The 21,652-nt window shown below is 50.0% G+C and overlaps 4 protein-coding genes, 39 non-coding genes and 5 pseudogenes across 43 annotated transcripts in view; 2 read left to right on the forward strand and 46 right to left on the reverse strand.

Annotated features, from left to right (window-relative positions):
- The window catches only part of LOC120909248, a 65,495-nt gene that overhangs the window by 29,346 nt on the left and 14,497 nt on the right, over positions 1–21,652 (reverse strand). The window contains exon 2 of the mRNA XM_040320971.1: positions 12,488–12,882. Coding sequence (XP_040176905.1) covers positions 12,488–12,882 — 395 coding nt within the window. The remainder of the gene's footprint in view (positions 1–12,487; positions 12,883–21,652) is intronic.
- Positions 17–134, reverse strand: LOC120912351 (annotated as a pseudogene).
- Positions 225–343, reverse strand: LOC120911860. The gene has a single exon (XR_005742629.1). It is a non-coding gene; the product is annotated as a 5S ribosomal RNA (ribosomal RNA).
- On the reverse strand, positions 434–552 carry LOC120911907. The gene has a single exon (XR_005742676.1). It is a non-coding gene; the product is annotated as a 5S ribosomal RNA (ribosomal RNA).
- Positions 643–761, reverse strand: LOC120911674. The gene has a single exon (XR_005742447.1). It is a non-coding gene; the product is annotated as a 5S ribosomal RNA (ribosomal RNA).
- LOC120911675 lies at positions 852–970 on the reverse strand. Its single transcript, XR_005742448.1, has one exon. It is a non-coding gene; the product is annotated as a 5S ribosomal RNA (ribosomal RNA).
- LOC120912555 lies at positions 1,061–1,179 on the reverse strand. Its single transcript, XR_005743099.1, has one exon. It is a non-coding gene; the product is annotated as a 5S ribosomal RNA (ribosomal RNA).
- On the reverse strand, positions 1,270–1,388 carry LOC120912575. The gene has a single exon (XR_005743109.1). It is a non-coding gene; the product is annotated as a 5S ribosomal RNA (ribosomal RNA).
- On the reverse strand, positions 1,479–1,597 carry LOC120911676. The gene has a single exon (XR_005742449.1). It is a non-coding gene; the product is annotated as a 5S ribosomal RNA (ribosomal RNA).
- On the reverse strand, positions 1,688–1,806 carry LOC120911677. The gene has a single exon (XR_005742450.1). It is a non-coding gene; the product is annotated as a 5S ribosomal RNA (ribosomal RNA).
- Positions 1,897–2,015, reverse strand: LOC120911679. Its single transcript, XR_005742452.1, has one exon. It is a non-coding gene; the product is annotated as a 5S ribosomal RNA (ribosomal RNA).
- LOC120911942 lies at positions 2,106–2,224 on the reverse strand. The gene has a single exon (XR_005742709.1). It is a non-coding gene; the product is annotated as a 5S ribosomal RNA (ribosomal RNA).
- Positions 2,315–2,433, reverse strand: LOC120911680. Its single transcript, XR_005742453.1, has one exon. It is a non-coding gene; the product is annotated as a 5S ribosomal RNA (ribosomal RNA).
- On the reverse strand, positions 2,524–2,642 carry LOC120912440. Its single transcript, XR_005743055.1, has one exon. It is a non-coding gene; the product is annotated as a 5S ribosomal RNA (ribosomal RNA).
- Positions 2,733–2,851, reverse strand: LOC120911975. Its single transcript, XR_005742741.1, has one exon. It is a non-coding gene; the product is annotated as a 5S ribosomal RNA (ribosomal RNA).
- LOC120912464 lies at positions 2,942–3,060 on the reverse strand. The gene has a single exon (XR_005743068.1). It is a non-coding gene; the product is annotated as a 5S ribosomal RNA (ribosomal RNA).
- Positions 3,151–3,269, reverse strand: LOC120911976. Its single transcript, XR_005742742.1, has one exon. It is a non-coding gene; the product is annotated as a 5S ribosomal RNA (ribosomal RNA).
- LOC120911681 lies at positions 3,360–3,478 on the reverse strand. Its single transcript, XR_005742454.1, has one exon. It is a non-coding gene; the product is annotated as a 5S ribosomal RNA (ribosomal RNA).
- Positions 3,569–3,687, reverse strand: LOC120911682. The gene has a single exon (XR_005742455.1). It is a non-coding gene; the product is annotated as a 5S ribosomal RNA (ribosomal RNA).
- LOC120912237 lies at positions 3,778–3,896 on the reverse strand. Its single transcript, XR_005742992.1, has one exon. It is a non-coding gene; the product is annotated as a 5S ribosomal RNA (ribosomal RNA).
- LOC120912133 lies at positions 3,987–4,105 on the reverse strand. Its single transcript, XR_005742892.1, has one exon. It is a non-coding gene; the product is annotated as a 5S ribosomal RNA (ribosomal RNA).
- Positions 4,196–4,314, reverse strand: LOC120911875. Its single transcript, XR_005742644.1, has one exon. It is a non-coding gene; the product is annotated as a 5S ribosomal RNA (ribosomal RNA).
- LOC120911684 lies at positions 4,405–4,523 on the reverse strand. The gene has a single exon (XR_005742456.1). It is a non-coding gene; the product is annotated as a 5S ribosomal RNA (ribosomal RNA).
- LOC120912251 lies at positions 4,613–4,731 on the reverse strand. Its single transcript, XR_005743006.1, has one exon. It is a non-coding gene; the product is annotated as a 5S ribosomal RNA (ribosomal RNA).
- On the reverse strand, positions 4,822–4,940 carry LOC120912020. Its single transcript, XR_005742784.1, has one exon. It is a non-coding gene; the product is annotated as a 5S ribosomal RNA (ribosomal RNA).
- LOC120911846 lies at positions 5,031–5,149 on the reverse strand. Its single transcript, XR_005742615.1, has one exon. It is a non-coding gene; the product is annotated as a 5S ribosomal RNA (ribosomal RNA).
- LOC120911685 lies at positions 5,240–5,358 on the reverse strand. Its single transcript, XR_005742457.1, has one exon. It is a non-coding gene; the product is annotated as a 5S ribosomal RNA (ribosomal RNA).
- On the reverse strand, positions 5,449–5,567 carry LOC120912078. The gene has a single exon (XR_005742839.1). It is a non-coding gene; the product is annotated as a 5S ribosomal RNA (ribosomal RNA).
- Positions 5,658–5,776, reverse strand: LOC120911686. Its single transcript, XR_005742458.1, has one exon. It is a non-coding gene; the product is annotated as a 5S ribosomal RNA (ribosomal RNA).
- LOC120911687 lies at positions 5,867–5,985 on the reverse strand. The gene has a single exon (XR_005742459.1). It is a non-coding gene; the product is annotated as a 5S ribosomal RNA (ribosomal RNA).
- On the reverse strand, positions 6,076–6,184 carry LOC120912387 (annotated as a pseudogene).
- On the reverse strand, positions 6,275–6,393 carry LOC120911688. Its single transcript, XR_005742460.1, has one exon. It is a non-coding gene; the product is annotated as a 5S ribosomal RNA (ribosomal RNA).
- Positions 6,484–6,602, reverse strand: LOC120912458. Its single transcript, XR_005743063.1, has one exon. It is a non-coding gene; the product is annotated as a 5S ribosomal RNA (ribosomal RNA).
- LOC120911689 lies at positions 6,693–6,811 on the reverse strand. The gene has a single exon (XR_005742461.1). It is a non-coding gene; the product is annotated as a 5S ribosomal RNA (ribosomal RNA).
- On the reverse strand, positions 6,902–7,020 carry LOC120912459. The gene has a single exon (XR_005743064.1). It is a non-coding gene; the product is annotated as a 5S ribosomal RNA (ribosomal RNA).
- LOC120911691 lies at positions 7,111–7,229 on the reverse strand. The gene has a single exon (XR_005742463.1). It is a non-coding gene; the product is annotated as a 5S ribosomal RNA (ribosomal RNA).
- On the reverse strand, positions 7,320–7,438 carry LOC120911692. The gene has a single exon (XR_005742464.1). It is a non-coding gene; the product is annotated as a 5S ribosomal RNA (ribosomal RNA).
- Positions 7,528–7,646, reverse strand: LOC120911693. Its single transcript, XR_005742465.1, has one exon. It is a non-coding gene; the product is annotated as a 5S ribosomal RNA (ribosomal RNA).
- LOC120911694 lies at positions 7,737–7,855 on the reverse strand. The gene has a single exon (XR_005742466.1). It is a non-coding gene; the product is annotated as a 5S ribosomal RNA (ribosomal RNA).
- On the reverse strand, positions 7,946–8,064 carry LOC120911695. The gene has a single exon (XR_005742467.1). It is a non-coding gene; the product is annotated as a 5S ribosomal RNA (ribosomal RNA).
- Positions 8,155–8,273, reverse strand: LOC120912315 (annotated as a pseudogene).
- LOC120911902 lies at positions 8,364–8,482 on the reverse strand. The gene has a single exon (XR_005742671.1). It is a non-coding gene; the product is annotated as a 5S ribosomal RNA (ribosomal RNA).
- Positions 8,573–8,691, reverse strand: LOC120911870. Its single transcript, XR_005742639.1, has one exon. It is a non-coding gene; the product is annotated as a 5S ribosomal RNA (ribosomal RNA).
- LOC120912397 lies at positions 8,782–8,900 on the reverse strand (annotated as a pseudogene).
- Positions 9,006–9,114, reverse strand: LOC120912436 (annotated as a pseudogene).
- LOC120909239 (histone H1A-like) lies at positions 10,084–10,949 on the forward strand. Its single transcript, XM_040320962.1, has one exon. The coding sequence runs from the start codon at positions 10,203–10,205 to the stop codon at positions 10,881–10,883; it is 681 nt and encodes a 226-aa protein (XP_040176896.1). The 5' UTR covers positions 10,084–10,202; the 3' UTR covers positions 10,884–10,949.
- On the reverse strand, positions 14,619–15,058 carry LOC120909246 (histone H2B 1.1). The gene has a single exon (XM_040320969.1). It carries the CDS (start codon positions 15,054–15,056, stop codon positions 14,676–14,678), a length of 381 nt encoding a protein of 126 aa, XP_040176903.1. The 5' UTR covers positions 15,057–15,058; the 3' UTR covers positions 14,619–14,675.
- Positions 20,672–21,168, forward strand: LOC120909243 (histone H2A type 1). The gene has a single exon (XM_040320965.1). The coding sequence runs from the start codon at positions 20,716–20,718 to the stop codon at positions 21,106–21,108; it is 393 nt and encodes a 130-aa protein (XP_040176899.1). The 5' UTR covers positions 20,672–20,715; the 3' UTR covers positions 21,109–21,168.

Consider the following 21,652-nt stretch of genomic DNA (forward strand, 5'->3'; position numbering starts at 1 on the left):
CTCCACCAAAACAAAAAACCTACAGCACCTGGTATTCCCAGGCGGTCTCCAATCCAGGTACTAACCAGGCCGACCCTGCTTAGCCTCCGAGATCAGACGAGATCGGGCGCTTTCAAGGTGATGTGGCCGTAGGCGATAACCATGGCTGTCCTTAACTCTCTTGAAGATAGCATGGAAGAAAGACTGGGGGAAAAAAGAGATTCAAGACTCCACCAAAACAAAAAAGCCTACAGCACCTGGTATTCCCAGGCGGTCTCCCATCCAGGTACTAACCAGGCCCGACCCTGCTTAGCCTCCGAGATCAGACGAGATCGGGCGTTTTCAAGGTGATGTGGCCGTAGGCGATAACCATGGCTGTCCTTAACTCTCTTGAAGATAGCATGGAAGAAAGACTGGGGGAAAAAAGAGATTCAAGACTCCACCAAAACAAAAAAGCCTACAGCACCTGATATTCCCAGGCGGTCTCCCATCCAGGTACTAACCAGGCCCGACCCTGCTTAGCCTCCGAGATCAGACGAGATCGGGCGCTTTCAAGGTGATGTGGCCGTAGGCGATGACCATGGCTGTCCTTAACTCTCTTGAAGATAGCATGGAAGAAAGACTGGGGGAAAAAAGAGATTCAAGACTCCATCAAAACAAAAAAGCCTACAGCACCTGGTATTCCCAGGCGGTCTCCCATCCAGGTACTAACCAGGCCCGACCCTGCTTAGCCTCCGAGATCAGACGAGATCGGGCGCTTTCAAGGTGATGTGGCCGTAGGCGATAACCATGGCTGTCCTTAACTCTCTTGAAGATAGCATGGAAGAAAGACTGGGGGAAAAAAGAGATTCAAGACTCCACCAAAACAAAAAAGCCTACAGCACCTGGTATTCCCAGGCGGTCTCCCATCCAGGTACTAACCAGGCCCGACCCTGCTTAGCCTCCGAGATCAGACGAGATCGGGCGCTTTCAAGGTGATGTGGCCGTAGGCGATAACCATGGCTGTCCTTAACTCTCTTGAAGATAGCATGGAAGAAAGACTGGGGGAAAAAAGAGATTCAAGACTCCACCAAAACAAAAAAGCCTACAGCACCTGGTATTCCCAGGCGGTCTCCCATCCAGGTACTAACCAGGCCCAACCCTGCTTAGCCTCCGAGATCAGACGAGATCGGGCGCTTTCAAGGTGATGTGGCCGTAGGCGATAACCATGGCTGTCCTTAACTCTCTTGAAGATAGCATGGAAGAAAGACTGGGGGAAAAAAGAGATTCAAGACTCCACCAAAACAAAAAAGCCTACAGCACCTGGTATTCCCAGGCGGTCACCCATCCAGGTACTAACCAGGCCCGACCCTGCTTAGCCTCCGAGATCAGACGAGATCGGGCGCTTTCAAGGTGATGTGGCCGTAGGCGATAACCATGGCTGTCCTTAACTCTCTTGAAGATAGCATGGAAGAAAGACTGGGGGAAAAAAGAGATTCAAGACTCCACCAAAACAAAAAAGCCTACAGCACCTGGTATTCCCAGGCGGTCTCCCATCCAGGTACTAACCAGGCCCGACCCTGCTTAGCCTCCGAGATCAGACGAGATCGGGCGCTTTCAAGGTGATGTGGCCGTAGGCGATAACCATGGCTGTCCTTAACTCTCTTGAAGATAGCATGGAAGAAAGACTGGGGGAAAAAAGAGATTCAAGACTCCACCAAAACAAAAAAGCCTACAGCACCTGGTATTCCCAGGCGGTCTCCCATCCAGGTACTAACCAGGCCCGACCCTGCTTAGCCTCCGAGATCAGACGAGATCGGGCGCTTTCAAGGTGATGTGGCCGTAGGCGATAACCATGGCTGTCCTTAACTCTCTTGAAGATAGCATGGAAGAAAGACTGGGGGAAAAAAGAGATTCAAGACTCCACCAAAACAAAAAAGCCTACAGCACCTGGTATTCCCAGGCGGTCTCCCATCCAGGTACTAACCAGGCCCGACCCTGCTTAGCCTCCGAGATCAGACGAGATCGGGCGCTTTCAAGGTGATGTGGCCGTAGGCGATAACCATGGCTGTCCTTAACTCTCTTGAAGATAGCATGGAAGAAAGACTGGGGGAAAAAAGAGATTCAAGACTCCACCAAAACAAAAAAGCCTACAGCACCTGGTATTCCCAGGCGGTCTCCCATCCAGGTACTAACCAGGCCCGACCCTGCTTCGCCTCCGAGATCAGACGAGATCGGGCGCTTTCAAGGTGATGTGGCCGTAGGCGATAACCATGGCTGTCCTTAACTCTCTTGAAGATAGCATGGAAGAAAGACTGGGGGAAAAAAGAGATTCAAGACTCCACCAAAACAAAAAAGCCTACAGCACCTGGTATTCCCAGGCGGTCTCCCATCCAGGTACTAACCAGGCCCGACCCTGCTTAGCCTCCGAGATCAGACGAGATCGGGCGCTTTCAAGGTGATGTGGCCGTAGGCGATAACCATGGCTGTCCTTAACTCTCTTGAAGATAGCATGGAAGAAAGACTGGGGGAAAAAAGAGATTCAAGACTCCACCAAAACAAAAAAGCCTACAGCACCTGGTATTCCCAGGCGGTCTCCCATCCAGGTACTAACCAGGCCCGACCCTGCTTAGCCTCCGAGATCAGACGAGATCGGGTGCTTTCAAGGTGATGTGGCCGTAGGCGATAACCATGGCTGTCCTTAACTCTCTTGAAGATAGCATGGAAGAAAGACTGGGGGAAAAAAGAGATTCAAGACTCCACCAAAACAAAAAAGCCTACAGCACCTGGTATTCCCAGGCGGTCTCCCATCTAGGTACTAACCAGGCCCGACCCTGCTTAGCCTCCGAGATCAGACGAGATCGGGCGCTTTCAAGGTGATGTGGCCATAGGCGATAACCATGGCTGTCCTTAACTCTCTTGAAGATAGCATGGAAGAAAGACTGGGGGAAAAAAGAGATTCAAGACTCCACCAAAACAAAAAAGCCTACAGCACCTGGTATTCCCAGGCGGTCTCCCATCCAGGTACTAACCAGGCCCGACCCTGCTTAGCCTCCGAGATCAGACGAGATCGGGTGCTTTCAAGGTGATGTGGCCGTAGGCGATAACCATGGCTGTCCTTAACTCTCTTGAAGATAGCATGGAAGAAAGACTGGGGGAAAAAAGAGATTCAAGACTCCACCAAAACAAAAAAGCCTACAGCACCTGGTATTCCCAGGCGGTCTCCCATCTAGGTACTAACCAGGCCCGACCCTGCTTAGCCTCCGAGATCAGACGAGATCGGGCGCTTTCAAGGTGATGTGGCCATAGGCGATAACCATGGCTGTCCTTAACTCTCTTGAAGATAGCATGGAAGAAAGACTGGGGGAAAAAAGAGATTCAAGACTCCACCAAAACAAAAAAGCCTACAGCACCTGGTATTCCCAGGCGGTCTCCCATCCAGGTACTAACCAGGCCCGACCCTGCTTAGCCTCCGAGATCAGACGAGATCGGGCGCTTTCAAGGTGATGTGGCCGTAGGCGATAACCATGGCTGTCCTTAACTCTCTTGAAGATAGCATGGAAGAAAGACTGGGGGAAAAAAGAGATTCAAGACTCCACCAAAACAAAAAAGCCTACAGCACCTGGTATTCCCAGGCGGTCTCCCATCCAGGTACTAACCAGGCCCGACCCTGCTTAGCCTCCGAGATCAGACGAGATCGGGCGCTTTCAAGGTGATGTGGCCGTAGGCGATAACCATGGCTGTCCTTAACTCTCTTGAAGATAGCATGGAAGAAAGACTGGGGGAAAAAAGAGATTCAAGACTCCACCAAAACAAAAAAGCCTACAGCACCTGGTATTGCCAGGCGGTCTCCCATCCAGGTACTATTCAGGCCCGACCCTGCTTAGCCTCCGAGATCAGACGAGATCGGGCGCTTTCAAGGTGATGTGGCCGTAGGCGATAACCATGGCTGTCCTTAACTCTCTTGAAGATAGCATGGAAGAAAGACTGGGGGAAAAAAGAGATTCAAGACTCCACCAAAACAAAAAAGCCTACAGCACCTGGTATTCCCAGGCGGTCTCGCATCCAGGTACTAACCAGGCCCGACCTTGCTTAGCCTCCGAGATCAGACGAGATCGGGCGTTTTCAAGGTGATGTGGCCGTAGGCAATAACCATGGCTGTCCTTAACTCTCTTGAAGATAGCATGGAAGAAAGACTGGGGGAAAAAAGAGATTCAAGACTCCACCAAAACAAAAAAGCCTACAGCACCTGGTATTCCCAGGCGGTCTCCCATCCAGGTACTAACCAGGCCCGACCTTGCTTAGCCTCCGAGATCAGACGAGATCAGGCGCTTTCAAGGTGATGTGGCCGTAGGCGATAACCATGGCTGTCCTTAACTCTCTTGAAGATAGCATGGAAGAAAGACTGGGGGAAAAAAGAGATTCAAGACTCCACCAAAACAAAAAAGCCTACAGCACCTGGTATTCCCAGGCGGTCTCCCATCCAGGTACTAACCAGGCCCGACCCTGCTTAGCCTCCGAGATCAGACGAGATCGGGCGCTTTCAAGGTGATGTGGCCGTAGGCGATAACCATGGCTGTCCTTAACTCTCTTGAAGATAGCATGGAAGAAAGAATGCGGGAAAAAGAGATTCAAGACTCCACCAAAACAAAAAAGCCTACAGCACCTGGTATTCCCAGGCGGTCTCCCATCCAGGTACTAACCAGGCCCGACCTTGCTTAGTCTCCGAGATCAGACGAGATTGGGCGCTTTCAAGGTGATGTGGCCGTAGGCGATAATCATGGCTGTCCTTAACTCTCTTGAAGATAGCATGGAAGAAAGACTGGGGGAAAAAAGAGATTCAAGACTCCACCAAAACAAAAAAGCCTACAGCACCTGGTATTCCCAGGCGGTCTCCCATCCAGGTACTAACCAGGCCCGACCCTGCTTAGCCTCCAAGATCAGACGAGATCGGGCGCTTTCAAGGTGATGTGGCCGTAGGCGATAACCACGGCTGTCCTTAACTCTCTTGAAGATAGCATGGAAGAAAGACTGGGGGAAAAAAGAGATTCAAGACTCCACCAAAACAAAAAAGCCTACAGCACCTGGTATTCCCAGGCGGTCTCCCATCCAGGTACTAACCAGGCCCGACCTTGCTTAGCCTCCGAGATCAGACGAGATCGGGCGCTTTCAAGGTGATGTGGCCATAGGCGATAACCATGGCTGTCCTTAACTCTCTTGAAGATAGCATGGAAGAAAGACTGGGGGAAAAAAGAGATTCAAGACTCCACCAAAACAAAAAAGCCTACAGCACCTGGTATTCCCAGGCGGTCTCCCATCCAGGTACTAACCAGGCCCGACCCTGCTTAGCCTCCGAGATCAGACGAGATCGGGCGCTTTCAAGGTGATGTGGCCGTAGGCGATAACCATGGCTGTCCTTAACTCTCTTGAAGATAGCATGGAAGAAAGACTGGGGGAAAAAAGAGATTCAAGACTCCACCAAAACAAAAAAGCCTACAGCACCTGGTATTCCCAGGCGGTCTCCCATCCAGGTACTAACCAGGCCCGACGCTGCTTAGCCTCCGAGATCAGACGAGATCGGGCGCTTTCAAGGTGATGTGGCCGTAGGCGATAACCATGGCTGTCCTTAACTCTCTTGAAGATAGCATGGAAGAAAGACTGGGGGAAAAAAGAGATTCAAGACTCCACCAAAACAAAAAAGCCTACAGCACCTGGTATTCCCAGGCGGTCTCCCATCCAGGTACTAACCAGGCCCGACCCTGCTTAGCCTCCGAGATCAGACGAGATCGGGCGCTTTCAAGGTGATGTGGCCGTAGGCGATAACCATGGCTGTCCTTAACTCTCTTGAAGATAGCATGGAAGAAAGACTGGGGGAAAAAAGAGATTCAAGACTCCACCAAAACAAAAAAGCCTACAGCACCTGGTATTCCCAGGCGGTCTCCCATCCAGGTACTAACCAGGCCCGACCCTGCTTAGCCTCCGAGATCAGACGAGATCGGGCGCTTTCAAGGTGATGTGGCCGTAGGCGATAACCATGGCTGTCCTTAACTCTCTTGAAGATAGCATGGAAGAAAGACTGGGGGAAAAAAGAGATTCAAGACTCCACCAAAACAAAAAAGCCTACAGCACCTGGTATTCCCAGGCGGTCTCCCATCCAGGTACTAACCAGGCCCGACCTTGCTTAGCCTCCGAGATCAGACGCTTTCAAGGTGATGTGGCCGTAGGCGATAACCATGGCTGTCCTTAACTCTCTTGAAGATAGCATGGAAGAAAGACTGGGGGAAAAAAGAGATTCAAGACTCCACCAAAACAAAAAAGCCTACAGCACCTGGTATTCCCAGGCGGTCTCCCATCCAGGTACTAACCAGGCCCGACCCTGCTTAGCCTCCGAGATCAGACGAGATCGGGCGCTTTCAAGGTGATGTGGCCGTAGGCGATAACCATGGCTGTCCTTAACTCTCTTGAAGATAGCATGGAAGAAAGACTGGGGGAAAAAAGAGATTCAAGACTCCACCAAAACAAAAAAGCCTACAGCACCTGGTATTCCCAGGCGGTCTCCCATCCAGGTACTAACCAGGCCCGACCTTGCTTAGCCTCCGAGATCAGACGAGATCGGGCGCTTTCAAGGTGATGTGGCCGTAGGCGATAACCATGGCTGTCCTTAACTCTCTTGAAGATAGCATGGAAGAAAGACTGGGGGAAAAAAGAGATTCAAGACTCCACCAAAACAAAAAAGCCTACAGCACCTGGTATTCCCAGGCGGTCTCCCATCCAGGTACTAACCAGGCCCGACCCTGCTTAGCCTCCGAGATCAGACGAGATCGGGCGCTTTCAAGGTGATGTGGCCGTAGGCGATAACCATGGCTGTCCTTAACTCTCTTGAAGATAGCATGGAAGAAAGACTGGGGGAAAAAAGAGATTCAAGACTCCACCAAAACAAAAAAGCCTACAGCACCTGGTATTCCCAGGCGGTCTCCCATCCAGGTACTAACCAGGCCCGACCTTGCTTAGCCTCCGAGATCAGACGAGATCGGGCGCTTTCAAGGTGATGTGGCCGTAGGCGATAACCATGGCTGTCCTTAACTCTCTTGAAGATAGCATGGAAGAAAGACTGGGGGAAAAAAGAGATTCAAGACTCCACCAAAACAAAAAAGCCTACAGCACCTGGTATTCCCAGGCGGTCTCCCATCCAGGTACTAACCAGGCCCGACCCTGCTTAGCCTCCGAGATCAGACGAGATCGGGCGCTTTCAAGGTGATGTGGCCGTAGGCGATAACCATGGCTGTCCTTAACTCTCTTGAAGATAGCATGGAAGAAAGACTGGGGGAAAAAAGAGATTCAAGACTCCACCAAAACAAAAAAGCCTACAGCACCTGGTATTCCCAGGCGGTCTCCCATCCAGGTACTAACCAGGCCCGACCCTGCTTAGCCTCCGAGATCAGACGAGATCGGGCGCTTTCAAGGTGATGTGGCCGTAGGCGATAACCATGGCTGTCCTTAACTCTCTTGAAGATAGCATGGAAGAAAGACGGGGGAAAAAAGAGATTCAAGACTCCACCAAAACAAAAAAGCCTACAGCACCTGGTATTCCCAGGCGGTCTCCCATCCAGGTACTAACCAGGCCCGACCCTGCTTAGCCTCCGAGATCAGACGAGATCGGGCGCTTTCAAGGTGATGTGGCCGTAGGCGATAACCATGGCTGTCCTTAACTCTCTTGAAGATAGCATGGAAGAAAGACTGGGGGAAAAAAGAGATTCAAGACTCCACCAAAACAAAAAAGCCTACAGCACCTGGTATTCCCAGGCGGTCTCCCATCCAGGTACTAACCAGGCCCGACCCTGCTTAGCCTCCGAGATCAGACGAGATCGGGCGCTTTCAAGGTGATGTGGCCGTAGGCGATAACCATGGCTGTCCTTAACTCTCTTGAAGATAGCATGGAAGAAAGACTGGGGGAAAAAAGAGATTCAAGACTCCACCAAAACAAAAAAGCCTACAGCACCTGGTATTCCCAGGCGGTCTCCCATCCAGGTACTAACCAGGCCCGACCCTGCTTAGCCTCCGAGATCAGACGAGATCGGGCGCTTTCAAGGTGATGTGGCCGTAGGCGATAACCATGGCTGTCCTTAACTCTCTTGAAGATAGCATGGAAGAAAGACTGGGGGAAAAAAGAGATTCAAGACTCCACCAAAACAAAAAAGCCGACAGCACCTGGTATTCCCAGGCCATCTCCCATCCAGGTACTAACCAGGCCCGACCCTGCTTAGCCTCCGAGATCAGACGAGATCGGGCGCTTTCAAGGTGATGTGGCCGTAGGCGATAACCATGGCTGTCCTTAACTCTCTTGAAGATAGCATGGAAGAAAGACTGGGGGAAAAAAGAGATTCAAGACTCCACCAAAACAAAAAAGCCTACAGCACCTGGTATTCCCAGGCGGTCTCCCATCCAGGTACTAACCAGGCACGACCCTGCTTAGCCTCCGAGATCAGACGAGATCGGGCGCTTTCAAGGTGATGTGGCCGTAGGCAATAACCATGGCTGTCCTTAACTCTCTTGAAGATAGCATGGAAGAAAGACTGGGGGAAAAAATAGATTCAAGACTCCACCAAAACAAAAAAGCCTACAGCACCTGGTATTCCCAGGCGGTCTCCCATCCAGGTACTAACCAGGCCCGACCCTGCTTAGCCTCCGAGATCAGACGAGATCGGGCGCATTCAAGGTGATGTGGCCGTAGGCGATAACCATAGCTGTCCTTAACTCTCTTGAAGATAGCATGGAAGAAAGACTGGGGGAAAAAAGAGATTCAAGACTCCACCAAAACAAAAAAGCCTACAGCACCTGGTATTCCCAGGCGGTCTCCCATCCAGGTACTAACCAGGCCCGACCCTGCTTAGCCTCCAAAATCAGTCAAGATCGGGCGCTTTCAAGGTGACGTGGCCGTAGCCGAAAACCATGGCTGGCCTTAACTCTCTTGAAGATAGCTTGGAAGAAAGACTAGAAGAAAAGATTCAAGTACTCCACCACAAAAAAAAAAAAAAAAAAAAAAAAAAAGCCTACAGCACCTGGTATTCCCAGGCGGTCTCCCATCCAGGTACTAACCAGGCACGACCCTACTTAGCCTCCGAGATCAGACGCTTTCAGGGTGAAGTGGCTGTAGGTGATGACCATGCCTGGCCTTAACTCTCTTGAACATAGCTTGGGAGAAGACTAGAAAAAAAAAAGATTCAAGGACTCCACCCAAAAAAAAATAAAATAAACAAAATCTGAAACCCTGTCCTGAAAAATGACCATTCAAATAAAATAAGGTTTGTGGTGAGTATGTTTCTGTGTGTTTTTTTTTTTTTTTTTTTTTTGTCTAAAAATAAATCCACCGCTCGGCGCTCACTAATCTACAAATAGCCAAAATTTTCTATCAAGATTCACCTCAAGTTACACTATTTTAGGATTTTCAGCAAAGTTCTTGTTACTGAAATTATCACTTATATTCTAGATAGAAGGATACAAAGCAAACATGATACCTGAGTAGACTATATAGCTGTGTAGTAACACAGATCGATAAACGTACTCAAAGTATCTGGATACCAATATATGTATCATAGTGACCAGATAATAATATATAGAACATCAAACATGAAATTGTGTAATCAGCTGAGACATTTGTATGTATAACAATTTCTGCCATCACATCACACAAGGATCTCATGTCACCGGCTGGCGTTTTTGTTCCAGGCTCCTTCTTCTCAGCTATAGATGAGCAGAGTTCTGTATTAGAGGGAAATGTTTCCTGGTGGTCACTCTCCACTCATCTAATGTGGAGATCATTCTAGTGGGAGATGTGAGAAGATTGTTTTCTGTGTAGAATGTGTGTAGAAAAGAAGATAAGAGGAAGAATGGGACACACACTCAGGAGGATGGCTGTGTTTGCAGCCTCTGTGTTCAGCCTCCTCAGCAGCTCCCGGTAGCTGTAAGTGACCCCCGATAAGTGACAGTCCAGTGAGCAGATCGGGTCCCCGATGAAGATAGGACATTGTTTAATTTCAGAATAAAATCGTTTTTCTCTCTGCCCGGGAAACACAACAAGAGAGAGAAGATTCACCAACTCAGGAGTGACAGTCAGTGGGCGTGTCGTATGTGCGACCAATAGCAGTACAGACTAAAGCTTTGTACCAACCAATAGCAGTGCAGAACGTCTTTATATAAGCCTGAGCGGCGCAACCAATTGTATCTATTTGTACTTTTGCAAAATCATGACAGAGACTGAAAGCGCCCCAGCCGCCGCTCCTCCAGCGGAGCCCGCCGCTAAGAAGAAGCCGACTAAGAAGGCAGCAGCCGGAGGAGCCAAGAAAGGCAGCAAGAAGCCGTCCGGTCCCAGCGTGTCCGAGCTCCTCCTCCAAGCCGTGGCCGCTTCCAAAGAGCGCAGCGGGGTCTCCCTGGCCGCCCTCAAGAAGGTCCTGTCCGCCGGAGGATACGATGTGGAGAAGAACAACAGCCGCCTCAAGGCTGGCATCAGGGGGCTGGTGACTAAGGGGAGCCTCGTCCAGGTCAAAGGACATGGCGCCTCCGGATCCTTCAAGATCAACAAGAAGCAGCAAGAGGGCGACAAGGCCAAGAAAATCGCCAACAAGAAGCCATCGGCTGCGGCCAAGTCTCCCAAGAAACCTGTGGCAGCCAAGAAGCCGGCCAAGTCCCCCAAGAAGAAAGCCCCCACCAAAGCGGCCAAGAGCCCCAAGAAGGTCGCCAAGAGCCCCAAGAAGGCCGCCAAGAAACCGGCAAAGCCTGCAGCTGCTCCCGCCAAGAAGGCAACAAAGAGCCCCAAAAAGCCCAAAGCGGCAGCCAAGCCGAAAAAAGCCGCCAAAAGTCCGGCTAAGAAGGCGGCTAAGCCTAAGACAGCAGCCAAGCCCAAGAGGGCCGCTCCGAAGAAGAGATAAAGGCAGCAGTAGCCGGACACCCCCTTCATCTCCACCCCACACAAAGGCTCTTCTCAGAGCCACCCATCTCCTCCTAACAGAGCCGCACATACCTACCTACACTCACTAGGAGCCATATAGATTTTGCACACGGTCTAGATGAGATCGCATGTTCCCATCACACATTGTACATTTGTCCCTTGCAGAGAATCTCAGATTTGATATGATAAATCGCACAAAGATTACTAGAGATCCCTCCTGATATAAAAGGTTTTCTGGGCCCCTGCAACGATCCATTTCATGTGAAGATTGGAGCCCTGGAGATCCCCGACCACTGTCTGGTATCTGGGGGGGGGGGGGGGGGGGTATTATTCACACTTCCTCTTTCTAGATGGTTGTTCAGGATCTTCAATATTTCATGTGATCGGTATAAGGGGAATCCTTGTACTGATCGGGCATGTTAGAATGATCAGCAAAAAAAAAAACATAGTGTTATGGACTTCTATTACAGCGAAGGGACTCTTCGCTGTCATAGAATTCCATATGTTCTCCTAAAAATATGAAGATGATTAGCAGCCCCGATGTCACATTTGAATTGCATTTTTATCTCCCGGCTCCCCATAAAATGACATACATGGTCTTATTCGCCAACACAGGAACCACAAGAGGCTGTGATTGGCTGATCAGACTATTTTCAAATTGCAAACTGCACAGCGATGACATTTCGGGGGGCAGAGGATGGTGTTGTGCACTCACAGTACTGATCACTATCTGGTGATTGGCTGACATAAAAAAAAAAAATGATTTGATGCTTGGAATGAGAAATGTACAACTCTCTACAGGGTGCCAATCATAGTCTTCTGTAGATAATGTGAAGAGAGTGTAAGATGTGCTGATGGGAAGGTGTAACAATGTCACCTGTGCGTGTGAGAGGGGAGATTGGAGAATAGCAGAGGAGAGATTCCTGTGGTAGAAAAATATCTTCATGCAGCAGAAAAATTAATATGGAGTGTGCGATTTAATACTAGTCAGTTGTATCATTTATACACCCGAGCTGAGAAATAGGTGATCTCGGGATCTGTTTACAGGAGGGGGAGGGGTGACTTTGTATTTATCTTGAACAGGTTATGTTTCCCCGATCTCCTGGCAATGGTGAGAGAAGTACAGAGAAATGAACAGAATCTTTCTAGGAACTTGTTTTGTTTTCCTATGTTACATTGTAGTATGTTGGGAACAGAGCGGCGCGAGAAAAGATCTCCTTCTTAGAGAGAAGTGTGAATTGTTACTTTGTAAAGGTTTTAGAGATATTAGAGATGAATGCAGAGAAGAAACACTATTTCTACTTAACAGACATTCTCTTAGAATAAGAAATGAAGTGAGTAGAAAATACAATGAGAAAAATTAAATACATGTGGTGTGGGGGGGGGGGGGGTGTAGAGGAAGTATTCGTATGATGTAGTAGGGAGGAGATTGTATGGAGCTCTTTGTGAGGAGGATGTGGTGGCTCTGAGAAGAGCCTTTGTTTTGTGTGTCGGAGGGGGTGATGAGGATGTCGGCGGAGTAGATTATGCCCTCTCTCCACGGATGCGGCGTGCCAGCTGTATGTCTTTGGGCATGATGGTGACCCTCTTGGCGTGGATGGCGCAGAGGTTGGTGTCCTCGAAGAGTCCTACGAGATAAGCCTCGGAGGCCTCCTGCAGAGCCATGACGGCGGAGCTCTGGAAGCGCAGGTCGGTCTTGAAGTCCTGGGCGATCTCTCGGACGAGGCGCTGGAAGGGCAGCTTGCGGATGAGCAGCTCGGTGGATTTCTGGTAGCGTCGGATCTCTCGGAGAGCGACGGTGCCGGGCCTGTAGCGGTGAGGCTTCTTGACTCCGCCGGTGGCCGGGGCGCTCTTGCGGGCGGCTTTGGTAGCCAGCTGCTTGCGGGGAGCTTTCCCTCCGGTGGACTTACGAGCGGTCTGCTTGGTTCTTGCCATGGCTGATGAAACACAAGTGTGATAGAATACGGGCTGTGCGGCGCCTATTTATACACATCACTGTCTTCTGATTGGAGAACTAACTCACACCCCTTTTCATGATTGGTTTACTTAAAAAACGCGGCATTTTTAAAATGCCCGCTAAGATCTGCCCGTTAACTGTGTTAGAGTTACCTTCTTTGTGTGGGGTTGGGAGTTCCCTCCACATCATACAATGTGTACGAATCAGGAGCTCTGACATTGGACTGATTATCTCCATAATACAGTAATTGAGACAGAAAATCCTCCTCCGATCTCACTGATCGGATAATTCCGTGGTTTGTGAATAACAGGTAGAAAGGTGACTTGTACAGCTTGTTCTATTCAGCACAATGATGTACTAACATGGAGGGGACAGATCGCTGAGCAGACAATGAGTTGTCTCCCCCCAGCATCATCCCCCCAGCTCCGGACAGATCCGGGATGGTGCATCATTATTTCTAGATGGTCCATGTGGATCAGCATTACATCATGAACTCCTATTGCTGGATTTACATTCCCCTTTCAATCTATTCCCCATGTAAACATTCTAAACGGTGTGCCGCTAACTCCTACCGGGGGATTTGAGGGATGGACGCAGCGCGACATCTAGATGTCATTATCAATCCTATCAATGTACATTAAGGTTTTATTTGTCAAACAATGCACCAAAAACATTATTTGAACTATAATTCTCATGATATCATGTCAACATTAGGAGGTGACAGCTCTGATATGTAGTACACGGGTGGCTCTAAGAAGAGCATGTGTGTCCTGTTCGGATGATGGGGATTTGCTTGGCGCTGGTGTACTACATTATTATACAGGATTTATATAGCGCCAACAATTTGCACAGCTCTTTACAATAAAAAAAAAAAAAAAAAGTCTGACAGTACAATCACAATGCAGCTCAATACAAACGGAATACGAGGGCCCTACTAATTGAGCTTGCAATGTAAAGAAATATGTTCAAAATCAAAGATTAGAGACTCCTTCTCAGTGTAAGAATCAGAAACATTGAGAATGGATCATTTGTGCCCAATATTTCAGTAAATTAGATGACACAGACAGTCTCTCCCCCGATTTAAGGTGAGTCGATGATTGTGTGTGTATATGTATTATATTTGGACTCCCATAAAGGAAGTTGATGCTGTATAACACAAATACATCACAAGGGGATGTATTGGTAAATATTCTGAGCAGATGATCCTTAAACTATTCCTAATATGTAAGCATCCCCCTGTATATGTGTCTCCGAAAATTAACACGATTTGTGAAAAGTTTAAGATCATTTATAAAAGGGAAAAAAAACTTATCGGTCAAAAAGTATACAATGAAAAGATATTATAGAATGTGTACTATAAAAATCCGCTATCTAGTTTCGGAAAATAACTCCCATGTATTCCCTGTCCAACACTGACACCTAGTGGTGATAAAATGCAAGCCTTTTACACGGGAAGATATTGGATGTTTTTTGTTCCCACTAGCCGACAATATTCATGTAAAAATTAGATGTTCCGGCTATCCATTCTACAGAACGGGGCAAAAAAAAAAAAAAAAAAAAAAAAAAACTGGAATTCCTCAATAAAGGAAATCTGGAAGAATAGATGGTATTCGGATGGATTTATTCTAAAACATCCACAAATGTATAACTCCGTCAGATTACACAAACATGATTGATATCATACAATTAGTTTATTTTTCACCAATGTTTAGAATCTCTAATTGATACAATGTGATGAGAGCTCATTGATGGAAATGGTGGGTGGCTCTTAGAAGAGCCTTTGTGTCTTGTGTTGGGATGATGATGATGGGGGGATTACTTGGCGCTGGTGTACTTGGTGACGGCCTTGGTGCCCTCGGAGACGGCGTGCTTGGCCAGCTCTCCGGGCAGGAGGAGGCGGACGGCGGTCTGGATCTCCCGGGAGGTGATGGTGCGGCGCTTGTTGTAATGAGCCAGGCGGGAAGATTCTCCGGCGATGCGCTCGAAGATGTCATTGACAAAGGAGTTCATGATGCCCATGGCCTTGGAGGAGATGCCGGTGTCGGGGTGGACCTGCTTGAGCACCTTGTACACGTAGATGGCATAACTCTCCTTCCTGCTCTTCCTCCGCTTCTTGCCATCCTTCTTCTGGCTCTTGGTGACGGCTTTCTTGGAGCCCTTTTTGGGCGCCGGGGCGGACTTGGCTGGTTCAGGCATTATTAGGCAATATTTAAGTTTATTTTGCAAAGCAAATATACAAAAATCAAATACTTTTGACAGGGTACATTCTCTGTACTGCGACGCAGCGCATAAATACACTACATCTCAATACAGTTGCAAGCATTCAATTAAATTACATTCATTCAACCCATTCTGCGGTATGATGCCTGATGTGTTGCGCAGAGTTGTTTAACCCCGAAACATCACATCGTGCATGACGCCGCATTACCCTGAAAACAGTAGTTCAAAAAAAAACGTGTCAAGAAATGTCAATGTCAGGGGGAAGGGGAAATCTTTAGACGTCCTCTTCCTCCTTAAAGTCTATCAAGGTATAGTCTCTCAGCAGACTGAGGGTCAGTCTGCGACAGTCCTCAATGGACATCCTCTGCCGGTGGTGTACGCGGCGGTTCCTGGCGTACCATAAAGCGTCTTTAAAACAACACAGCACCCGCCAGGCACTGTCAATGTCCTCCTGTGAATGAGTTCCACAGAAGAGTCCGTTTAACACACCAAAGTGTGTAATAGCAGTCTGTGGTACAAAGTCTTTAAGTTCAGGTTCCAAGGCCGTCAACAGGCCCTGTGCAAAGGGGCACTCCCAGAAAACATGATACGATGTTTCCTCCTGGATGATGCAAAAGGGGCAGTGCCTGTATCTGCACAGGTTTCTGGCATGCAAGAATGTCCTGAGTAGCAATCCCCCTTGGATTGCCATCCATGCCTGATCTTTGTGCCTGTTGATGAGTCTCTTTGAAGAAACATTCCTCCAAACCACTTTGCAAGTGGCTGAAGGGAGGCCTGGAATCGACTCCAAGATGTCCGATGCTCTGATCAACTTGTAGATAGTTTTTGGCTTCCACAAGTCGGGCTTAACTCCATGCAGTCCCAGCTCCTTGATGAACTTGAAAGTATCCAAGTAATACCATGGAGCATCCCAGTTGTAGGGGATGGAACTGTCCCATTTGTCCCATCCAAGAGACTTCCAAAGAGGCAGGAGGAAAAAACGGGACATGGAGTTACCGCCAGAGTCCACAGTTCTGTCAACCAAAGTCCTGCGGATGCAGTTACAGGCAAAGAACACCCTCAGTAATGTGGCGATGTCAGGCACGCCCTTACCGCCCTTGAGAGGTTCCTTGAACATAACAGTCCGCTTTACTCTGTCCATTTTGGAGCCCCAGATGAAGTGAAACACCGCCCTGGTGATGGCCTTGCAGGTGTTGTCCCGGGGGGGCCAGGCCTGGGCGAGGTACTGCAACACAGGGAGAATCTCGCTGCGGAGTACCAGTGTTTTCCCTTCGATGGTAAGTACTCTGTTGCTCCAAAGTCCAAACTTCTGTCTCATCTTAGCCAGTCTTTCCTCCCAGGACTTCAGGGCTGCGCCCTCCGCTCCAAACCAGACTCCAAGAATTTTGATGAAGTCCGCTTTGAGGCTGAACGGTATGGGTGCAGAAGAAGGCAGGAACCACTTTCCGAAGAGCATGACTTCCGACTTCCCGCAGTTGACCTTTGCCCCCGAAGCTTGGCCGAAGTCCTCGCACGTCTGGACGAGTGTGTCGATGGAGCGCTGGTCGGCACAGAACACCGTCACGTCATCCATGTAGAGCGAGCACTTGACCTCCCGTCTTTCCGGTCCTGGTGCGGTAATCCCTCTGATCTCTGGGTTCCGTCTGATGCTTTGGGCGAATAGCTCTATACAGCAAACAAAAAGCAGAGGTGAGAGAGGGCAGCCTTGTCTGACCCCCGAGAGAACCTCAAAGGGGTCAGTTTTCCAACCATTTACCAGCACCAAACTACAAATGTCTTTATACATTACATTCACATACGAACAAAACAGTTCCCCAAGACCAAGCCTGCGCAGGGTTCTGCACATGAACTCATGGGAGACACGGTCAAAGGCCTTCTCCTGGTCAAGACTGACCAGGGCCGCATGCACACGGCGGTCCTGGATGTACTGGACCGTGTCCCTGACAAGCGCGAGGCTGTCTGCAATCCTTCTGCCAGGAATGCCACAAGTTTGATCCGGGTGGATGATCTGTCCGATGACAGATTTCAGCCTGTTGGCCAAAACCTTGGCGAGGATTTTGTAGTCCACGTTCAAAAGAGAGATCGGACGCCAATGTTTCAGGTCCGATCTCTCCCCTTTGCGCTTATACAAAATCGTGATCATCCCCTCTCTCAGTGAAGGAGGCATTCTGCCCTCCACCACCATCTCCTCGTACAGCTCGAGCAGGTCCGGGCCCACGAGGTCCCACAGGGCTACATAGAGCTCAACTGGGAGACCATCGCAGCCCGGGGTCCTGCCCCGCCTAAAGGATTTAGCGGCAGAGTGCAGCTCCTCCAACACCAGGGGGGCGTTGACGGTCGATGAACCTGCAGGATCAATTTGGTTAGTGATACCTGACAGGAACCTGTCGGCTGCCTCCGAGTCCGTTTCTTTCGGGGAGTAGAGGTTGGTGTAGTAGTCTTCAACTACTTGCATTACAGCCTCCTTTCCCTTCTGGAGAGTTCCGGTCTCGTCACGCAGTTCAGACAAGGGAGTGTGTCCTGAATGGAGTTTCCTGAAAAAGAAAGAGTTACACTTCTCACCTTTCTCAAGATTCTCCACCTTGGCACGGAAGACAATGTGCCTGGATTCTTCCTCAAAGTACCCTTTCAGGCTCTTCTTGGTGTCCTCCAGGTCCTGCCTAACGTCCCAGCCGCAGTGGTGAAGGTCCTGCAGGGACTGCAACTCACGTTGCAGTCTCCTGAGTTCCTTCTTCCTTGCACACACTTGCTGTCGTCCCCTTGCCTGAAAGAAGCTGCGCAGCTTAACTTTCACAACCTCCCACCAATCACTTACCATTCCGAAGAATCTCTTTTCCTCCGTCCAAGAGGCATAGGCCTCCCGGAGTTCCCCCATCAATTCCTCATTTTCCAGCAGGGTGGTATTCAGCTTCCAGGAACCTGGTCCGTGAGCAAAGCTCTCGCCCAGTTCACCCCGAAAGTGAATGGCCCTGTGGTCAGAGAAAAAGCAGGGGATCATGAAGAACTCACGATGCTTGACTGCTCTTGAAGTGAGCACGAAGTCAATCCTGGAACGCACAGATCCATCGGGTCGGCACCATGAATAATTCACGGTACCTTGCCCTATGGATCCCACGGCGTCCCGTAAGGATGCCTCCGAGATCATCTCCTTGAGCAGTTTAGAAGTAGCATCAAGTTTTGCGTATATGCTAGAACTGCGGCCATCCTCCTCTATCGGACAGTTAAAATCACCGCCGATCACTACTGCTCTGGTGGTGACAAGTTGCATCCGCAGGGTCTGGAAAAGTTCCAGGCGCGCATTCGTATCTGGGGGGGCGTACACGTTGATGAGCCTAATTGGCTCTCCCGCCCACGAGCCATCTATGACCAAAAGACGGCCACAGACAAGCTCATGGATGGAGTCAACCGTGAAGCGTCCCCCCCTGATAAGAATGGCTACCCCTGCATTCCTGCAATTGCCACCCCCGGACCAGTAGGAGGGACCGAGGGTCCACTGAGAGGTCAGATGACTGTACCTTCTCAAAGGAGGAAGACCGCACTCCTGGAGCATGTAAACATCACTCTGATGAGTTGAAAGAAAAGTCAGCGCCGTTCGCATTCTAGAGGTATCCTTGATACTCCTCACATTAATGGAAAAGATTGAGATCTCAGCCATAATGAAAAAGGGGTATGAGGTCTAGTTAGCAAGGGGCCGAACTTACCTCCCCGAAGGGGGCGGGTGGCTCCTCCATCTCCACAGCTGCCTGTTCTGGGTACTGGGTTATGCCCAGTTCCTCCAGGACTTCCTCAACTGTCTCACTGAAGTTGGCGGTGGGGATAGGCACATAGTCGGCCATATTCTCCTCCTCGCCTTCCTCACCTGCAGACTCCAGGTCCTCCACTACTTGCCCTGGTCCAGCGCTTTCGTGCTGGACCCCGTTGGGCCGTTTGGTGGAGGTGGCGGGTTGTTCTGCCAATGGGCTCACAGGCTTCCGTTTCCGGCCTCCTGTTTGGCCACTGGCAGGGGTGGAAGGGGGGAGGGCGGGGAAGTCCTCCATGGAGGACAGGTCTGGGGTGGGCGGTGGGGCAGGAAGGGTCTCCTCTGAGCCAGAGGGGGTGGGTGGGGGTGGGACAGAGGAGGGGACAGAGGAGGGGACGTGGACAGGGACGGGGACAGGGGCAAGGACAAGGACAGGGACAGGGGCTGGGGCAGGGGTATACTTACCTGTGGCCTTCCGAGGCTCTTTTGGTTTGCTTTCGGTCGGCTTCTTCCCAGAGCTGGAGGCTGGTTTACCCTGGATCAGGGCTCCAGCATAGGTCCGGGTCCTTTGGGGGCAGTGCCTGAAGGTGTGCTCTGGCAATCCGCAGAGGTTGCAGGCTTTGGGCCTAGGACAGTCCTTGGTCTCGTGGCCTGTAACCCGACAGATCTTGCAAGCAAGTTCTGTACACTCCTTTCCCATGTGTCCGGGACGGCCACATCTGTTGCAGTTGTAGGGTATCCCAGAGTAGAAAAGGTGTCCTGCAGATGATCCTAGCGAGAAGCACGCCTGCAGGTGCTGTAAGTCCCCCGAACGGTCTTTCCTGAGCTTGCATAGCACAGACCACTTCCCAATCCAGAAGCCGTTGACATCAAGGATTCGGACTGGGTCCTTTACCACGGTGCAAAACCTCTGTAGGTAGGTGGTTATGTCTCTGCTTTGGGTGTGGGGATTCCGCATGGCAACCGTCACCCACTTCTCGTCCTGTGTTATAGGGCAGTTCGCAACGAACTTCCGAAAAGGGGATTCAGGGCCACTGGTCTTCACCATCTCCCAGTATCGTCTGCAGACTTGGAAAGACCCGAAAGTGATGTAGAAGATCCCTCTTGCGAAGGACTGCACCGAAAGCGTCTCCGCTTTGCTGAAGCCCTGCTCCAGGATCATCTTCTTTCCGAAGATCTCCGAGGTCATGTCAGGGACTCTTCCGTTCACCTCTTTCAGCTGCAGCACGACCGTCTGCTTCATCCAGGGCTCCAAGGTTGGCAGCCCGTCTGCAGGCAGTTTCGGCTTCGCTGGTCTCGGTTGGCTGGCGCCGGCCGGGATGGAGGTGGAGGTTGAGGCGGAGACATTCTCGGGGACCTCGGAGGAAGTGGCTGGGGCAGGGTTCTTCCTCATCATCTCTTCGGTCTCCTTCGTCTCATCAGTCACTTTTTCAGTCTTCTTCTGGCTTTTCCCCATCTTCGAGAAGTCTGGAAGTCGCTTCAGGAGTTCTTCGGCGGCTTCCTTCCTTGTTCCTCGACGTCTTCGCTCTTAGCCTTTACAAAGGCTCTCGCATCTACTTCCCGAAGGTAGTAATGCGGATCTCCTCATCTCTTCAAGATTTTTGCGTTTTGAAGAGAAACCAGAGTCCTCGTGTGCTGCTTATATAGGCGTCCTATGCAAATGAGTCCACACCCCTCCTCACTCTTCTATTGGAGGATTCAATCATGTGATGGAGAGTGACGTCATGGTTTCCTACCTTCTATTACAGATTGGTCTAGAGACAAGTCTTAACGCTATTGGCTGGATTCAAACGTGACCAATCGCAGCGTGTGACGTCGGAGCACTGAGTGTATAAATGAAGGGGAGTGATATGTGTTGTGATATTCTCCATTGAATAACCCAATCATCTACTTACAATGTCAGGACGCGGCAAACAAGGAGGCAAGGTTCGGGCTAAGGCCAAGACACGCTCATCCCGGGCTGGTCTGCAGTTCCCAGTCGGTCGTGTTCACCGTCTACTCAGGAAGGGCAACTATGCCGAGCGGGTCGGGGCCGGAGCTCCCGTGTATCTCGCTGCCGTCCTCGAGTATCTCACGGCTGAGATTCTCGAGCTGGCCGGCAACGCCGCCCGCGACAACAAGAAGACCCGCATCATCCCCCGACACCTCCAGCTGGCTGTCCGCAACGACGAGGAGCTCAACAAGCTGCTGGGCGGCGTCACCATCGCCCAGGGAGGAGTGCTGCCCAACATCCAGGCCGTGCTGCTGCCCAAGAAGACCGAGAGCCACAAGGCCACCAAATCCAAGTAATCCCGATCACTTCATTCCCCTCCATTACCCAACAAAACAAAGGCTCTTCTCAGAGCCACCCACCTCTCCATACAAAGAGCCCGACACATGTACATTGTTTTTCTTTTTTCCTATTCTCAGATACACAATTCACTCTAAAAAGCAAACATTTTGTATTCTTCACACTTCTCTACAATAACTAACTAATAAAGTAGGAAGATTCGGCATTATACCCCCTCCATATAAAGACACCCATACATTGTTATCGGGAGATCTGATTGTATGTTCTCTCATTTCATGGCAGTTTATAGAACAAAGTGATGTGATTACAGGGAATGATCTTCATTGCTCTCCGTCCTTTAGTTCTGACGGATGATTTGATTTTATTCCATGCATGCTAAACAAGAATACTTCCAACTAAGAAGCGACACAGATCTCCTTCACCTCCTTCAGAGTCACCAGAAGAAAAAGATCTAAAGGAATCTCCAACAACTGTGATTTGCTCAACGTTCTAATTCTGTCGTAGAAATGTATCTCAGGAATTCAATAGACTGTTACAGTCATC

Source organism: Rana temporaria, chromosome 8 (assembly GCF_905171775.1).
Source record: "Rana temporaria chromosome 8, aRanTem1.1, whole genome shotgun sequence".
Taxonomy (NCBI): domain Eukaryota; kingdom Metazoa; phylum Chordata; class Amphibia; order Anura; family Ranidae; genus Rana; species Rana temporaria.